At 44.7% G+C, this 19,276-nt stretch overlaps 1 protein-coding gene across 6 annotated transcripts in view; it reads left to right on the forward strand.

The window, feature by feature from the left end:
• Nucleotides 1-19,276, forward strand: part of atp2b3b (ATPase plasma membrane Ca2+ transporting 3b) — a 72,690-nt gene that overhangs the window by 21,989 nt on the left and 31,425 nt on the right. For 4 of the 6 annotated variants that reach the window (XM_034002454.3, XM_059017107.1, XM_034002450.3 and 1 more), the window contains exons 3-10: nt 2,980-3,177; nt 3,814-4,071; nt 4,233-4,358; nt 8,580-8,714; nt 13,701-13,742; nt 15,075-15,239; nt 17,872-18,086; nt 18,425-18,667. In XM_034002454.3, the coding sequence (XP_033858345.3) occupies nt 2,980-3,177; nt 3,814-4,071; nt 4,233-4,358; nt 8,580-8,714; nt 13,701-13,742; nt 15,075-15,239; nt 17,872-18,086; nt 18,425-18,667 (1,382 nt within the window). The remainder of the gene's footprint in view (nt 1-2,979; nt 3,178-3,813; nt 4,072-4,232; nt 4,359-8,579; nt 8,715-13,700; nt 13,743-15,074; nt 15,240-17,871; nt 18,087-18,424; nt 18,668-19,276) is intronic. The other 2 variants (XM_059017108.1, XM_034002451.3) reach the window with 1 other exon arrangement.

Here is a 19,276-nt window from a genome sequence, read left to right on the forward strand (position 1 = left end):
TCAGGCTTGTTAACACAACATGGCTTAGCGCAAATATAACTTTGTATCCCTGTTACCCCCGACCATTACTTCTGGAAGAATATGTAATCAGCTTCGGCAGTGACTGTTGAAATGTAGGCTATTATATTTGTGCTTAAAAATACTGTGAGCAGTAGATTTACGAAATGAAAACCGCATCATTGACTAAAATAAATAAATAAATAAATAAGAAAAGTAGGCTACGGTAACGTTATAAAATATGTGAAATTTGTCTTTTCTATGACCAAAATGCCATCGTTTAACCTTGAAAAAAATTAAATCCAGTACCTGAAGCAGGGGGGGCTAAGAATGAAAAATGTCAACAAAAAAAAAAAAATGCGATTTTTGATATGGAAATTGTCAAAATAAAGGGGCAACTGGAAGGTAAGAATTTACCAGTCAGGACAATGGCATTAAAATACTACTACTATTAAACTACATGTAACACAATTTTTGTTCCTGGGTAGTAAGTGTTATTTCCTAATTGCTTATGCCTCAAAAGTATAGAAAATGGCTATTATTCCCCACAAACTTTGCTTTTGTGACCAGGAGTGATATTTTGAAATTTACCTATTTCCAATGAGAAAACGGGCGAATTTGTGTCTTTTCGTTCACCTAAAGTCAGAAAAAAACAACATATGAATCCAAATTAACATGTATTTATACTAAAGTAATACAAAAATGACTACAAAAGATTTAGAAGTGAGTAGTTTTTCGAGATTTACGATTATACTGTAAATCACTTTCACGAATCAGCCCCCAAATGCGGTCTAGTTTGAAAAGCCGTTAAGTCTGGTGTGAGAGTAAGAGTTTTTAGCTTTCAATCCAGTGAAAAAATATGGATTGTTGGCTCAATACTAGTACATTACTAGCAAAGGGCGATCAAGACGAAATACCGTCAGATTAAAAACGCCAAAAATGTCTTGCGACTGAAGCTCTCTCCAATTTCCCTGCCATCATCAGTGATTTGTGTGGTAACAAGCAGGGACATCCATCACACTGATACTAGGTAAGCGTTTTATTATTATTTTTTAATTAGCGTCAGTACTGTACGTTTTAGTCACCAATAATTAAAAAAATGCCAATAATGTTTTCGTAATGAGGTCAGCTGTAGAGATGCGTGGACAGTGAACTTTTCTTTGCCTTCTTTTCTGTAATTTTATTATCAATAAAAAATACATGATTGCCACTTTCTATCACAGAGTAGTCCAATGTCATTTCTGAGTGATTGAGGCTAGCACAGAGACTTCGTTGATTTTGATTAATTAATATTTACAATAAAATGATGTTGATGTTTCCAACAACTAGAAACCTGTTTTGAGGGACTATTTGTATCCAAAAGTAAGTAATGTCCCATAATAAACTGTCCTAAATAAATAAATAAACAGGAGCAAATAGTTTGATCTCATCCGATCCGTAATGGCAATCAATGGAAGTCCTCACAAAATCAAACAAATAAGATTGTGCCGATCAGTGTGATGAAATCCCAGCAGGTTTTTCCAGTATGGTTGCAGTCTGATGAAATCCCAGCAGGTTTTTCCAGTATGGTTGCAGTCTGATGAAATCCCAGCAGGTTTTTCCAGTATGGTTGCAGTCTGATGAAATCCCAGCAGGTTTTTCCAGTATGGTTGCAGTCTGATGAAATCCCAGCAGGTTTTTCCAGTATGGTTGCAGTCTGATGAAATCCCAGCAGGTTTTTCCAGTATGGTTGCAGTCTGATGAAATCCCAGCAGGGTGTTTGTAGTCTGATTGCATGCCATTCAGTCCCCGTTGCTTTGAAAAGAAACTTCACTAATATTTGGATAAAATGCACTAGATGTGATCGAAAAATGACAAATGAAAAATGACAAACAAAAAATGAGTGTGTCTGGTTATACCGTCTCTACCGTCTCGCCAGGTTTGAAATTGCCGCAGCACGCTGCCCTAGTCCAGCCTCCAACATGCCGATCGCACGAAGGCGCTGCTCTCTCGACAGACGTGGCAGATTGGTTTTTTTTCTGTGATTTTCTTTATTGCTTTTATTCAAGCTTGCAGTTCAACAGTCTCACTAATCAAGCCTGTCATGGTCAAGGATGAATGATCGAGTGATTAAAAAGAAACCAAAAACATTTTTGTCAATGTCCATCATTTATATACCTTTTTTTCCGAAAATAAATGTTATATATATATATAGGTAACACAAAAAAATGGAAACACCTGGGTAAATGAGGGACACCAAGTATATTGAAAGCAATGGCTTCCACACAGGTGTGACTCATGCATTAAGCAAATAACATCCCAGCATGCTTAGGGTCATGTATAAACATGCTGGACAGGCCTGGTTGCCTATAATTCTGGCTAGCATGGCTGCAAGAGGAGACCTCAGTGACTTTAAAAGAGGGGTGATTGTTGGGGCGCGTTTGGCAGGAGCTTCAGTGACCAAGACAGCTCAACTTGCTGATGTTTCACGAGCAACGGTGTCTAAGGTGATGTCGACATGGAACTCCGAGCGAAAGACATCATCAGCAAAGGGCAACAGTGGGCGGAAGCGCATACTCCAGGATTGTGATAACCGTGCATTAATTTGAAGTGCAAGGCAAAACAGGCGAGCAACTACAGATCAATTGACTGCAAATTTCAACCTGGGCCGTGAGCAGCCAGTTTCATCAAAAACGGTCTGCCGAGAACTCCATAGAGCGGGATACCATAGTGGCCCACGCCCTATTTAATAGACTTGTAGGACCTAAAAACCCCAGAATCAACTCTTACTGATGGGGAATTCAATACCATTAATTACTTTTATCCCTTCCAACCTCTCCCCTTCACCCCACCCCTCGTCTCTCCTCTGCTCTTTCACCTCTATCCTCCCTTTCTCCTCTCTCCCCTTCACCCCCCTCTCCTATCCTCTCCTCTCACCTCTGTCTACTCCTCTCCTCTCACCTGTCTGCTGTCCCTTCTCATTCCTCTCTCCTCTCTCCCCAGGTCTCTCTGATAACCCCTCAGATCTTGAGAAGAGAAGGCAGGTGTTTGGTCAGAACTTCATCCCTCCCAAGAAAGCAAAGAGTTTCCTGGCCCTGGTGTGGGAGGCCCTGCAGGATGTGACCTTGATCATCCTGGAGATCGCAGCCATCATCTCCCTGGGACTGTCCTTCTACCAGCCCCCAGGGGGGGAGACTGAGGGTGAGGAAGGGGAGGGGAGAGAGAAGAGAGGAGAGGAGGGGGAGAGCAGGGAGGAGAGGGAGAGGAGTCTGGGGGGAGAGAGGGGGAGAAGAGACTGGAGGTGAGAGAAATATATTCTCAAACAGGTAGCAAAAGAATGAGGTTTCTTGATGAAGAAAAATATTTTTTGGGGAAAAGAAAGAAGCAGCAGGAATCTCTGCACAGTGTATTTGCAGCCTCCACATTGGAGGTGCAGAGTAGAGGTCTTTCAGTAGTAACACTGTTATATTGTTTTATATGAAAAACCTCTATCTGTGCACTTACTATATTATCATTGGCAATACTTGTATGACTTGTCATGCCATTAAATACCACCCTCTCCCTCTCTCTTTACCTTTTTCTCCCCTCTCACCTCTCCTCTCCTCTCGCCCTTGTCCCTCCTCTCTCTTCTCCCCTCTCCTCACTCCTCTCTACCCTGTCTCTCATTTCTCCTCTCTCCCCTCTCCTCTCTATCCTTTCTCCTCTCTCACCTCTCCTCTCTCTTCTCCCCTCTCCTCGCTCCTCTCTACCCTGTCTCTCCTTTCTCCTCTCTCCCATCTCCCGTCTCTCCTCTCTCTCCTCTCCTCTCTCTCCTCTCCCCTCTCTCCTCCCCCTCAGTCTGTGGGGATGTCTCTGGAGGTGCAGAGGATGAGGGTGAGGCGGAGGCAGGGTGGATCGAGGGGGCAGCGATCCTGCTCTCTGTGGTCTGTGTGGTTCTGGTCACAGCGTTCAACGACTGGAGCAAAGAGAAGCAGTTTCGGGGGCTGCAGAGCCGCATCGAGCTGGAGCAGAAATTCACCGTCATCAGAAACGCAAACCTTATCCAAATCCACGTCGCTGAGATTGTAGTGGGAGACATCGCACAAGTCAAATACGGTGAGGAGAGAGGGGAGAAGAGAGAGGGGCGAGATGGGAGAGGGAGGAGAGAGGGGGGGGGCATGTTTGAGGTGGTGGCTTCATGTTTGAGGCAGGGACTTCGTGTTTGAGACATGTGAACCATGCTCATTGTGTGGTTGCCCGCCCTTTACTCCTGTCAGGTGACCTGCTCCCTGCGGATGGGGTTGTGATCCAGAGCAACGACCTGAAGATTGACGAGAGCTCCCTGACCGGAGAGTCCGACCACGTGAGGAAATCTGTGGAGAAAGATCCCATGCTGCTGTCTGGTGAGGAACCCCTGCCCCTCTCCTCCACACCCCCCCTCTCCTACACCCACTCCCCCTCCCCTACACCCCTCCCCATCCCCACACCCTTTTCTCTTTGTGTGATTTCTGTTTTTTACAGATACTGCACGCAGGCTTGTCTTCAACGTGGTGCTCCGCAGTACTGCGCAGGACCGAGATACTTGCTTCGGTTGTTGTTGCTTGCAATTTCAACCACAGCTTTTAGCATCACCATTGCTAAGAGGCTGTTCGTCCATTCTAACAAGCAGGCTTCCCTCAGTCTCGTGGGTACTGAGTGGTTTTGCCAGTGGCTTTTACAGGTGGGCATCCCTATACATTGCCACCCGCGGTGACTGTGAACCAGCGACCCGGAACCGAACCAGTACATAGGACACCGACCCGCTCTACCGTATTGGTACCGAACTGGGACCGAGGTTACCATACTGTTACCAGTACCGCCCCTGGTCCCAACCCGGCGCCGTCCCAGTGCTAAAGTCACCTAACCCTTATCGAACCGACCCAGTACCAACCTGGTTGCGACCTGGTACCGTACATGTACTGACCCAGTGCTAAAGTCACCGAACCAGTACTGAACCGGCCTGGTGTTGACCAGGTTCCGAACCAGTAACTAAATCGGTCCTGAACCACTACCGACCCAGTGTTAAATACACCAAACCCGTACCGAACAGACCCCGTACCTTCCAGGAACCGACCCGGTTCCAGCCCGCTACTGACCGGTGCCAAGGTCACCGGTCCAGTACCAAACCAGTCCCGCTTGGGTCTTGACCTGCCTGGTCGACATCTATAAGCAATTGTACAACTGTATACCTACACAGTCTGCCTATTGAGGACAAGCATGGCAGGTACTCTTCTTCAGGAGGCACTAGCTAATTGCAGCTTCTGCAAGTTGTGTGCCTCTTTTTCCAATACGCTTAAGAGGTTATCGCGCAGCTCTAAGGAGCACTCTGCATCCCTGTGGCAAGCTGGCTTGAGTGGTGGCATCAGACCCTGAAGAAACACACACAGCACTGTGAGTGAAATGTGAATGCGCTTGCTTGCGCGTTTTAATAAATAAAAAGATTTAACAAAACAAACACACTTTGTAAAATAAAACGGCACAGTAGCCAAAACAGACAAACAAAACAAATGGACACAGAACAAACAAGTACCGTACTGGTGCTCCAGCACACGTAATGATTGTTTGCTTTTCCATTTTAATTCTTTCTCATAAGAACATAAGAAAGTTTACAAACGAGAGGAGGCCATTCAGCCCATCTTGCTCGTTTGGTTGTTTGTAGCTTATTGATCCCAGAATCTCATCAAGCAGCTTCTTGAAGGATCCCAGGGTGTCAGCTTCAACAACATTACTGGGGAGTTGGTTCCAGACCCTCACAATTCTCTGTGTAAAAAAGTGCCTCCTATTTTCTGTTCTGAATGCCCCTTTATCTAATCTCCATTTGTGACCCCTGGTCCTTGTTTCTTTTTTCAGGTCAAAGAAGTCCCCTGGGTTGACATTGTCTATACTTTTTAGGATTTTGAATGTTTGAATCAGATCTCCGCGTAGTCTTCTTTGTTCAAGACTGAATACTTTCAATTATTTTAGCCTGTCTGCATACGACATGCCTTTTAAACCCGGGATAATTCTGGTTGCTCTTCTTTGCACTCTTTCTAGAGCAGCAATATCCTTTTTGTAACGAGGTGACCAGAACTGATCACAATATTCTAGGTGAGGTCTTACTAATGCATTGTAGAGTTTTAACATTACTTCACTTGATTTAAATTCAACACTTTTCACAATATATCCGAGCACCTTGTTGGCCTTTATATATATATATATATATATATATATATATATATATATATATATATATATATATATATATATAGTGAAAAGTGCTGAATTTAAATCAAGGGAAGTAATGTTAAAACTTTACAAAGCATTAGTAAGACCTCATCTAGAATATTGTGTTCAGTTCTGGTAACCTCGTTACAAAAAGGATATTGCTGCTCTAGAAAGAGTGCAAAGAAGAGCAACCAGAATTATTCCAGTTTTAAAAGGCATGTTATATACAGACAGGCTAAAATAATTGAATCTATTCAGTCTTGAACAAAGAAGACTACGCGGCGATCTGATTCAAACATTCAAAATTCAAAAAGGTATTGACAATGTCAACCCAAGGGACTTTTTCAACCTCAAAAAAGAAAAAAGGACCAGGGGTTACAAATGGAGATTAGATAAAGGGGCATTCAGAACAGAAAATAGGAGGCACTTTTTTACACAGAGAATTGTGGGTCTGGAAACAACTCCCCAGTAATGTTGTTGAAGCTGACACCCTGGGATCCTTCAAGAAGCTGCTGGATGAGATTCTGGGATCAATAAGCTACTAACAACCAAACGAGCAAGATGGGCTGAATGGCCTCCTCTCGTTTGTAACTTTTCTTATGTTCTATTGCTGCCTTGGTCCTATCCAAGCAGTCCCTAACAAGCAGTGCTGTGTTTCTGAGGGGATCCTCAAGAGAACCTATTCATGCAGTGCACAGCTAGGGAATTGCAACAGCATCCTGATAGCCTACCAGTCCCCTGAGCTTCACTTGGTTAACAAAAACCTGCTCCATGTGTCCAAATTCAATGGACAAGCTGTAGGTAGAAACCTGGCTGTTTTGGTAGCCGCACACAGGCAGTTTTGGCTTTCCCAAGCACTCTTGCCTGACGGGGACAAAGCACCGCTGTTGGATGCCCAGATCACTCCAGGGCATACGTTTGGTTTGCCTGCTTCCCAAGTGAAAACCAGCAGCCCCTGCAGCCTCAAAGACCGGCACAACCAGCTGCGCCCGCTGCCAGAGGTGATGTTCTGGACTGGCCTGCCGAGGCTTGCCACGGAGGCTGTAATAGGTTTTGCCACCCTGCGCAGAGACTGAAGCCGCATACCAAGCCACAGGCAAACAGCAACCATAGGAATTTGCTGCCACAGGCCCAGGGCCCTTTCTCAGGGAGCCATCTGGACTATTGGCATCAGTGCACCACAGATTTCTGGCTGCTTACTACCGTTCAGATCGGCTATTCTCTGCAGTTCAAGCACGGTCCCCCTCCCTTTCCCCCCCTCCCTCTGTTTGGAGAAAATCAGGCAGGACAGGGACAAGGTGCTCTTGGTAGTCCCATTTTGGCTCAGCTCACTTCCTGGTGGGGCAATTTTTAAAAAATGGGCTCGGCGGCTTCGGCGGCTATGGAGGACATTGCTCCTCGCTGGATGCTAACTCACTCATGAAGCCTCCATTTGAGCCCCTGCATTTGGCTGAACTGAAATTTATATAATTTAAAGCAGCTTTCTTGCTCGCGATCACCTCCGCAAAGCTGGTGAGTGAGATGCAGGCATTCTTGATAGCAAAAGCCTGCTTAATTTTTACAGAGGCCAGTACAAAGGTCACACTCCGTACGAATTCTGCCTTTTTGATTGAAGACGATCTTGGCATTCCACATCAACCTTTTCTTTTCATCCATCTCTTTTCCAGTCTGACAGAGTGTTACAGCTCCATACACTCTGCCCAGTGCGGGCCCTGGCGTACTAGTTGACAGGACGAAAAGTTGGAGGCTGTCCGAACAATTTTTTGTCTGCTATGGGGCGAAGTCCTTTTGTCAAGCCCTGTCTAAGCAGCGGGTGTCCAAGTGGATTGCAGACACGTTTAGGACTGCCCAATGAGCCCCCTCCAGAAAAGTTCACTGCCCATTCCACCAGGAGCATGGCAACTCTGTGGGATTTTTTTCTCCTGGAATGCTCAATTTCAATGATCTGCAATAAGAGTAGTCTAATGTCCCTAGCTGCTACTGTAAAACATTTTTTAATGATGCGGTAGTGTTTGTTTAATATAGCTGTCGTTACAGTATGTAACTGAAATGTTACTATAATTATTACTATAAATTGAGACGTAGTGCAACAACATTTTCGAGTTTGTTATAAACCAGTGTCGTGCTTTTAAAAATACTTGCATTGCGCATTTTGGCACGCTATATTTTTTTCTCATTCATGATGCTATTTGGGACAGAGAATGTTCAATGTTGACTAACTCCCATCCCTCCCCCCCCCCAGAATTTTTCTGAAATGATGCCCCTGCTCTCCTCTCTCTCATCTCTCCTGTCTCTCCTTGTTCCCTTCTCTCTTCCCTCCCCTCTCTCTTGTGGTGTTGGATGGTGTTACTGGTCTGACTGGTTTCTTGTACTGGTTTCAGGGACCCACGTGATGGAGGGTTCTGGGAGGATGGTAGTCACAGCTGTGGGAGTGAACTCTCAGAGTGGGATCATCTTCACCTTACTGGGAGCGGGGGAAGGAGAGGAGGAGGAGGAGGAGAAAAAGGAGAAGAAAGGTACGAACACAGAAACACATGCAAACACATAGAAACACAGGCATGGAAACACAGGCACAGAAACACACACAAACACATAGAAACACAGGCACAGAAACACACACAAACACAGAAACACAGGCACAGAAACACACACAAACACATAGAAAAACAGACACACAAATACACACACTGACACTCACTCTCTGTGTTTGAGATGTCTCCTCTCTCCAGTCTGTTGAGTTTGAGAGTGACTCTGTTCTGAATTGTTGAATGGCATCGCATGAAATAATCTCAAGAATACAGAGAGAGAGAGGCTGCCAGGGGGTCTGGGGAGAAACACAGCAGGAATCCGAGCCAACAATCCTATGTATGTATGTGTATGTGTGTGTGTGTGTGTGTGTGTGTGTAGAAAACATGTAACATTGGATTCATTCTAATTCTTGGTTTCCATGCCTTATTCCAGGTAATCTGTTACACTTGCGTTTCCTAGGTCCCCTCAGCAGTGTTTTGTGCTTCATCCCGTTTTGTGGTTCACCTGGGGTTCCGTTTTGATTTGGGAAATTGAAATCTCAGGAGATGTTGTAGCCAGTCGGTTTTAATGGAGGTTTAAAACACTGCATTGGCTCATTTGGAGATGATTATTACAGAGATGTGTGAAACACTCAGAAATGTGTCGGCAGACTCCCCTGAGACAGCGTCCCCTGTGTGCTCCGGACAGACAGCTAGGGAGCCAGCCTGCGCCTCTGCCCTTCCTCCTATTGATTCATTCATTTTCTTTTCTTTTTGTCTCATCCCTGTTTTGCTTTCACCTCCCGTAACCACCCCCCAAAACCCCCTCCCCCCGGAAATTCTCCCTTACTCCCTACCCCTTCTCCCCTATACCTCTTCCCTACTCCCCTATTACCTGCACCCTTCGCCTCTACCCCTATGTTGCTTACCCCTCTCCCCTACTCTCTACTCTCTCCCCTAGCCCTGAAATATGACCCACCATGACAACCCCTTGCCCAAAATCCTGACCTGCTACTTTCTAACCCCCCTGGCCCCTCAGCTGACTCTGCGGTTGCAAATTCCACACCTGCTGCTGCTGCTGCTGCTCCCACCAGTGCCCCCAACCAACACACTGGCCTCACAAACGGTACATCACCCCCCCCTCACACACCCCTCCCCCCCTCACACAGACACACCCTCCACTGTGCTCGGGGTTCTGTGCTCAAAGGTCTGTGCTCAGGGGGGTCTGTGCTCAGGGAGGTCCGTGCTAAGGGGTGTCTGTGCTCAGGGGTCTGTGCTCAGGGAGGTCTGTGCTCAGGGGGTTGTACTCGGGGTTGTGCTCAGGGCTGTGTGCTCAGGGGGTTTGTGCTCAGGAGGTCTGTGTTCAGGGGGGTCTGTGCTCAGGGGGTTGTACTCGGGGTTGTGCTCAGGGCTGTGTGCTCAGGAGGTCTGTGTTCAGGGGGGTCTGTGCTCAGGGAGGTCCGTGCTAAGGGGTGTCTGTGCTCAGGGAGGTCTGTGCTCAGGGGGTTGTACTCGGGGTTGTGCTCAGGGCTGTGTGCTCAGGGGGTTTGTGCTCAGGAGGTCTGTGTTCAGGGGGGTCTGTGCTCAGGGGGTTGTACTCGGGGTTGTGCTCAGGGCTGTGTGCTCAGGAGGTCTGTGTTCAGGGGGGTCTGCGCTCAGGGAGCTCTGCGCTCAGTGGGGTCTGTACTCAGGGGGGTCTGTGCTCGGGGTTGTGCTCAGGTGGGTCTGTGCTCAGGGGGGTCTGTGCTCGGGGTTGTGCTCAGGTGGGTCTGTGCTCAGGGAGGTCTGCGCTCAGGGAGGTCTGCGCTCAGGGGGGTCTGTTCAGGGGGGTCTGTGCTCAGGGGGTCTGTGCTCAGGGGGGTCTGTGCTCAGGGGGTCTGCGCTCAGGGGGTCTGTTCTCAGGGAGGTCTGCGCTCAGGGGGGTCTGCGCTCAGGGGGGTCTGTTCTCAGGGGGGTCTGTTCTCAGGGGGGTCTGTTCTCAGGGTGTCTGTTCTCAGGGAGTTGTGCTCCGTGGGTCTGTTCTCAGGGAGTTGTGCTCAGGGGGTCTGTGCTCAGGGGGGTCTGTGCTCAGAGGTCTGTGCTCAGGGGTGTCTGTGCTCAGGGGGTCTGTTCTCAGGGAGTGGTGATCAGGGGGTCTGTGCTCAGGGAGGTCTGTGCTCAGGGATTTGTGCTCAGGGAGGTCTGTGCTCAGGGAGGTCTGTGCTCAGGGAGTTGTGATCAGGGGGTCTGTGCTCAGGGAGTTGTGATCAGGGGGTCTGTGCTCAGGTGTCTGTTCTCAGGGGGGTCTGTGGTCAGGGGTCTGTGCTCTAGTCTGCATTTTTTTTATTTTAGTCATAGTCTTAGTCATTTGACAAAAATGAAATGTAATGTTAGTCTAGTCTTAGTCTGTCAGTCTAAGTTGTTCTCTTAGTCCAGTTGACTGAAATAGTCAGATGTTTTAGTCAATGGATGTTGTTGGAGTCAGTCTTGTCAACAGAAACGTAGTCTCATATAATTTTTTGTTGGTGTATCCAAATCAGAACTTTGAAATGCAGCAGAAGAATAAGAACAAAATATGGTATATTTGCATTTCTGCATATTGCATAAACAACCACCTTCAGCTTCATGTTTATAAAAAAAATTAATTAACATACTAAAATCTTTATACAGTGTGTTAAAGATACGGACTGTTAATTTAAAAAAAGGTTATTTAAAAAAATATTATTATTATTATTAATCCATGTAATAGAATTCTAAATAACAAAAAATGGCACATTGTTTCCAGTCACTATTTTATATTAAACAAATGTAAATGAGACCTTCTATAATCTTCATTTAGACCACTATATAACAATAGCTAACTTTGTATTTAGATATTTTAAAAAGGACTTTAATTAATAATATGTAAAAATAAAAAGTGTACTCTGCCTCTTTTTCTCTTTCCCAGTGTGAGTTCACCTGTCACACTACAAACGCTTTGAGCAAATGCTTGGGAAGCTGGCATGGAGAGGACAATGCAAAATGGTTAGGATTGGAAATACAGCGGGGTTTTGTGCCTTCCAAAATCCAATTCCATTCTGAGCACTGCAGATCTCTGACCGAGTTTGCTTATATTTCTTTATTTCATGTTTGACTGTTACTCAGCTGCTGAAGCAGCCTTCCTCGCTGATGGCTTTAGCAATTGGAAACTGGGTCTTTTTGGTGATGGTGAGCTTTGGGAACTGGTGGCAAAGTCAAGGTCGCTTTTGGATAAAGCTTATATGGTTTTCCATGTGTTCTGTAGTAACAATTACTCTACCTGCACTCTCTAGGGAGTTATAAGAAAGTTTTGCATTTGATCTTTATGTAGCAACTTGCTTTGAACAAACTAGGTAGACAACCTTGCCAAGGCTATGTATGCCAAGTTTTGCTTCAATCAGCATAACCGTTTCAGAGAAGTCGTTTGAATATTGGTGACAAATCCAGTATGGCCACCGAACCATGTGGCCAATCAACTTCTCTTCAAAATATCTAAATCTAGGGTATAAGGGTAGCCTGTGCTACAAGTTTCACATCTCTACCATAAGTGGTTTCGGATAATTTTTTTTTTAATTGTCCAGAGTTCTTGAAAAATCTAATATGGCTGCCAAACCATGTGACCAATCAACTTCATTGTTTCGTTGACATTAATTCTCATAGGCCTCTACTGCTCTTATGAAGTTTCATCACTCTACCACATTCTACCATACCAAATTGACCATAGCTGAAATTTGATTGGGTCGCGGCAGCCATATTTTTTTATGTAGCGACTTGCTTTGAACAAACTTGATAGACAACCTTGCCAAGGCTATGTATGCAAAGTTTCACTTCAATCAGCATAACGGTTTCACAGAAGACGTTTTAATATTTTTGACAAATTCAGTATGGCCGCCGATCTTTGACCTTCGTTTTCACTCTCACACAACTTCCCATAGGCCTCTACCACCCTACCAAGTTTCGTGACTTTTCAAGCAACGGTGTTGATTTTACAGACATTTGAAGATTTTTTATAAAAAAATAAATAATAATCCTAACAATTACAATAGGGTTCCAGCAACTTCGTTGCTTGGCCCCCTAATAATAATTCATTTACTGATGTCTTTATCCAAGGAGATTTACAACTATCACGTGTGTCAGTTTAATCTGACTTTGAGTTTCTGCACACACAGAATTCATTTGGATAAATGTAGTAATTTTTTGACCATTATATATATATATATGCAAAAAAATTAAGGTATTTAATAATCCAGCTAATTTAAAGTTGCAAACCTTTTTAGCGAATGCTTTTGAAATATTAACATGTAAATAAAATTAAATTTTACTGTTTGCTGCTGTAGCCGTATGCCGCTGGGATAAATGGCGCTTCAAATCTGTTGTGTTTTTTCCAGTCAACGTGTAGCTATCCACATTCTTCACCAGTCTTTAATAATTTGACATTTTGTTTTGTTTGTGGTTAGTCGTAGGAAAAATGCTTCAGAAAGCCAGTTGTCTTCTTTCTATCAACCGAAAGCATTTTATAAAATAACTGTCGTTCACCTGAAGTCAATGTCAAATGTTATAGGGCAAGATATTTTCCGTGACCATGATCCAGCTGGTCTTCATCAAGGGACTTCCGTGTTAGTCTCGTCAGTGTCACAGAAAAGATTGGCTAATTACTCTTTGTTGCTTTTCTTCAAGTTCAGTTAATTGTTTTTCATCTTTGTCTTCGTCATACCTGGTGTTTTTAGTCCTCATTGTCATTGACTAAATAAAAATCGTTGTTGATTAATGTTTTCGTCACTATTTTCGTTAACGAAATTAACATTGGCTTGGGTCTGTGCTCAAGGGTCTGCGTCAGGGGTCTGTGCTCAGGGAGCTGTGTGGAAGCTCACTATCCACACAGTCTCACAGGCTGTGTGTTTTGTATTCATGAGTCCTGCTGCCACTTTGTCTCTCCTCCCTCTGCGCTCTGTTTCTCTACTCATCTGTTTCTGTGTTTCTCATCCTTCTTTCATTCAGGAAAGCCACAGGATGGAGTGATGGAAAACAATCTCAACAAAGGTAATAATGCACTCACTCCACTTGGTGGTGCAACTGAGTGTTAGTAAATAGGAATTTCTACTCCTTCTCCACTGGCACATCCGACCGTGAGGGCTCGGTTTGGTACGGGTACGTGTGGTTTTTCACTGGCTGTTTGTCGAACCGAGCAAGAACCAAACTGTGAATCTCCAACCTCACAAGACATCAGAATCCAGCTGCGAGCCAAACCGTTGCATCAGCCAGTACACTCCAGAAAGAAAAACAACAAACATGGTGGGCAGCGAGTGTGATGAGAGAAAAGTACAGCCTTGGGATGCTGAGGAAGTGCAGGTTCTAGTTTCTCTGTGGGCAGATAGAAGTGTTCAGGAAGCTCTGGAGTCGTGCATCAGAAATGAGAACGTTTATGCCTGAATTTCTGATGATTTAAAGCAATGGACATAAACAGTGGGTACGGTACACTTAACTCACACAGTCAGACGCAACATTTTACCAAATTTTTCATCCTTGACCTTTATTATATTAATATAAAGAAAAAAACTGCAAAAATAAAACAATTCAAAACTTATTTACAAAAATAGTCAAACAAAATACTGAACAGCTGTACCATGCATACAGCTACGGCTCTCGTTGCGCTCGTGCATCTTTTTTTTTTTTAAGCACCCAGACAAAAAACAACTAGAAAAAACAACTATTCTTAAACGGGATATCTTTAGTATCTTTTTTAAAACCTTCTTTTTTCCCCTTCAATAGAACTAAATGACCTTTAGTAAGTCAATATAATCAGCAAAATGTGTGGATTATAAAGACATTCCTAAATATATTTACAAAATATAGTGATACAAGATACAGCTGTACCGTTGGTCTATTCATTTTTGAACACCATTTGTTTGCGCATCTTTTGGCAAACTGAGTTCGTTAATAACAACTGTCTTGTTGTGTGTGACGTCAGTAGCACGGCTCAGCTCTGCAGTGGAAAAACAACCCAGGCTCCCCTTAACCGCACCGTGAGGGCTCCGTACGGCCCTGAAGCGGCCTGGTTGTACAGTGGAAAAGAGGCATTCGTTTCAGAGGGGACCAAAATTGGAGCTGCACGCCCCCTGGTGGTCAAACAGTCTCATTTCAGTGTAATCCGCGGTGGTGCATTAGCAGGTCATTATCATTGTGTAAATATGAGAGAGCACTCCCACTCCCTATAGGGTATTGGGCAGGGAGTTTGAATACTGTGGGATGGCAGATGGTGTGCTGTACAGTGTACAGGAGATGATGTGTTCTCTAGTTTGAGTCAAGGTTGAGTGGCTGATTGACTTCACTGGAAGTCGTCTTACTAACCCTCTCTAACCCTCTCCCTCTCAGCTAAGAAGCAAGACGGTGCAGTCGCTATGGAGATGCAGCCCCTGAAGAGTGCGGAGGGAGGGGAGGTGGAGGAGAAAGAGAAGAAGAAGAGCAACGTGAACAAGAAAGAGAAATCCGTCCTACAGGGCAAACTCACCAAGCTGGCAGTGCAGATCGGAAAAGCAGGTGAGAGGGGGAGCGAGGGCGGGGCTGGGACCAAACTGTTTAACACTGTAAAACCCAGCAATACGGTGTCCATTTTAGGACATTCTCAGGTATCACTCTCCTTGCTGAGCATCAGTCCTGCTCGAGTCAGTCATCAGGCATCCGTCTTCCTTGAGGTTGGGCGGAGTCGTCTAAATCACCCAATCAAACAAGAGCAAAAAAACTTTTAATGCTTCCATTGGACGTGTGAATCTGATGGCTGGTGGTGACTGAATGGACTGTCAGTTTAGTAAACGCGCTGTTGCGCCGCTTTATTGTAAATTAACAAATAAAAAGGTTTAACAAAACAGCAACACAGAACAAACAAAATGGCGCAGTGGCCAAAACAAATACACAAACAAAACATTAACAAACAACAAGTACCGTTCCAGCACGAGTAGCAATTGTTTTCTTTCATAACTCATTTCACCTCTCTCTCTCTCTCTCTCTCTCTCTCTCTCACTCCCGTATCTCCTCACTGTACATCCAACCCTGGGTGTGTGAAACATTCATTCTTTTATACAGCTGTGCCGAGATTCGATTGCTAATCAGTCATTCAATTGAATCTCGGCACAGTCTGCTCATGGACTAATTGTGCACTTCCCATGCCTGTATACCCATTTTAATCTGCACGTGAAGTGGTTGTGTATTTCCCTGTGCCTAAATACAAATATACATTTTACGTCATCTGTGCTATATAAACCACACTCCGTGCACCACTACAATAATACATATTACAGACAACATAAAACACAAAAATATGCACAGGGGCAGGGCACCCTGACATCTCCCCCCTTGTGTGCCGCACACATGGCTTTACGTGCCGCACACATGGCTTTAAAGGCCACCTCCACCCTTAAAATCACCAAAGTTTCTGGGGTACTGGCCCAAGAAGGGGAGGCATCAAGGGGCCCATGGGCAGCAATGTTGCCAGTACCAAAGGCTGACAGCTCCCAAGCTGACTCCTCCAGTCCCAGCAAATCCCTGGAGGTCAGCAGCAAACGACCTCCAGGGCAGGAATCCCCGGGCAATAGCGCATGGGCCTTCCCGGGCGAAAAGATTATTGTATAATTAAAAAAAAAAAAAATGAAAATGTAAACCAATTGCTAACAATACAGTGTAGCTGCTGCTTAGTCGATGCATTTTTTCCGTTCTTTAGTTGCATTTATTAGGTATATTTTAAGCATTTTAAAAATGCATTGTTACGATGTGCAAATTTAATTATTTGAATTTGACATCAGACATAACCCCCGTCATTTATCAAATATACAACAAATATGAAACCTTGAACTTTACACACAAATGATCCCACAATTAAAATAAACGTGTTCTAGAGATACAGTAATGTACCTCCCTGCAATCCTCTCCCAAGCTCGTCGTGCTGTTCATTTACTTGATCCATGCTCGTTTTTTTACACTTTTAGGGTGAACAAAATAGAAATAAAACAATTATTAAAATGAATAAAGAAATTTTAAAAAAATGCATCGACTAATCAGCAGCTACACTGCATTGTTAGCAATTAGTTTACATTTTAATAATTTTTTTCAATTGTACAATCATCTTTTCTTTAACTTCTTACTCACTGTGGCAAAGTGGTTTGCAGTGTGCAGGTGAAGAGGTGATGCAGTGCTCAAACAATGACAACAAACAGTGTTCATGGTCCAAATGTTTCTTTCATTTGTTTTCATGGTTTGGCTCCATTAAATAATAATGTTGACAACTGCACAGCAATGTGTAATTGCACAGCCAAACAATACAGGGTTTTAGTTCTGAAATAATAATAATAGTAATACACAAAGGCAATGTACAGGCATGGCTCTGCGTCCTTTCGCGGTGCTCCCGTACACAGTTAAGTGTGACTGGTAATCTGGGTGGATGCTGGCTTAACAGCGACAGCTCCCGGTTTGCTTAGCCGTCTAATAATTACAAATAAACAGTTAATAACAAACACAAATACAAAACACTCACGGTTACTTTCAGTTTCGCTCGTCCTTTACAGGTCTTTCCATAACTATAACAAAGAAACAGATTGCTCGGCCACACACCCTGATATACCTTCAGTCACGCCCCCTTTGGTAGCGAGTGCAATCACGTCTCCTCCAATCCATGACTGACACATCGCCTACTGCACTAAGGTGCTGACTTCTAGTATTGTGGCTTCGCCCCCTTTTTGGATGGCCGACTTCCGACTGACCCTGGAATGAACTGTCAAACCATCCAGTCCGGGGCACACTGTTCCTGTTATACCACGCCCTCACAGGTCAGGAGGGAGATTGCGTACTCGGATTCATTCGCTGTCTGTCACACTCACCCACCACAATAACTTAATGCCATCTACTTGTCGAACGATTGATTGAAATCTGTGTCATCCAATGGAAGCATTGAAAGTTTTTTGCTCTTGTTTGATTGGGTGATTTAGATGACTCCGCCCAACCCCTCACTCTCCCCTTAAGCCTGACGACTAACTCGAGGAGGATTGATGCCTGACGTGTTATATGTGATATTGCCTGCAGTGTGCTGGGCTGAGCCTTGCTGTGCTGTGCTGTGCTGTGCTGTACACAGGGCAGTTTTGGTGGCCTGCACTGTATAACCCTATCTCTCCTGTGTCTCCAGGTCTGGTCATGTCTGCGATCACAGTGATAATCCTGGTGCTGTACTTTGTGATTGAGACCTTCGTGATTGAGGGCAGGGTGTGGTTGACGGAGTGCACCCCGGTTTATGTCCAGTACTTTGTCAAGTTCTTCATTATCGGGGTGACTGTGCTGGTCGTGGCCGTGCCTGAGGGGCTTCCCCTGGCTGTCACCATCTCGCTGGCATACTCCGTCAAGGTAGAACCCCCAAAATCACAACCCCTTCCCAAAATCACAAACCCTAAACCTCCAACATCACCCGAAATTACACCCCTAAAATCACACGCCTTCCCAAAATCACACACCCTAAACCTCCAACATCACACACCCAAAATTACACCTCAAGTCACAACCCCTCCTTTGTTTTTCAGTGTCTTTTTGTCTGTGTGTCTCTGTGTCGGTACAAATCCAATTAAAATGGTCATCACTGGCATGACAAGTCACACATGTATTACCAGTTAATGTAGTAAATGTACAGGTATATTGAGTATGTTTTAATATGCTGCACATAACAGTATGCCTCACTCTCCCTGTAGAAAATGATGAAGGACAACAACCTGGTGCGTCACCTGGATGCGTGTGAGACGATGGGCAATGCCACGGCAATCTGCTCTGACAAGACGGGCACACTGACCACTAACCGCATGACCGTAGTGCAGTCCCACGTGGGCGAGGTCACTTACCGGGAGGTACCGGGCCCCGGGGTGCTGAGCCCTGCAATACTGGACGTGCTTGTCAGCGCCATCGCCGTCAACAGCGCCTACACCACCAAGATACTGGTGAGTGCACAAACCAGTACACCACAGCGTCTACTAGAAACCAGTGTAAAAACTAGTAGACGACCAATATACTGGTGAGTGACTGAAGCAGTCCGCAAACCAGTACAAACCTGGGGCCCGTTTCATAAAAGCGATTTGCGCATTCGCAGGCACCTCGCAGATTGAAATGTGGCTTTCATCAAACTATGGGTTGCGACATCTCCGATTTTCACTGAAACTTGCGACAGCCATGCAGTAGCAATTGTCATCACAGATCCTGTTTTAATGCATACTATGGCACTCATACTACTAGCTGGTTGTCGATATGGCAGAGAAATGAAAGTATTTAGGGACCCGTCAAGTCCTCTTGATTGATATACAGGACAGAATAAATATCAAAATACCAATTGTCAAAACTAATTTGTGTGATTTATTGATCAAGAAGATAGCTATAGATGGATCTCAAATACCAGTGCTGTTCCTTGCTGTGAAAGAGCACCTGTAATATGAGCTACTGTACATATGTGCAATTCATATTTAAAAAACATTTTTTTATCAAATCAGAAAAATAAAAATGCATTATATTTTAAACTTATAAAATAAGAACCATTTAACAGTTCATCTGAATTT

The sequence above is a fragment of the Acipenser ruthenus genome, chromosome 55 (assembly GCF_902713425.1).
Source record: "Acipenser ruthenus chromosome 55, fAciRut3.2 maternal haplotype, whole genome shotgun sequence".
NCBI lineage: Eukaryota > Metazoa > Chordata > Actinopteri > Acipenseriformes > Acipenseridae > Acipenser > Acipenser ruthenus.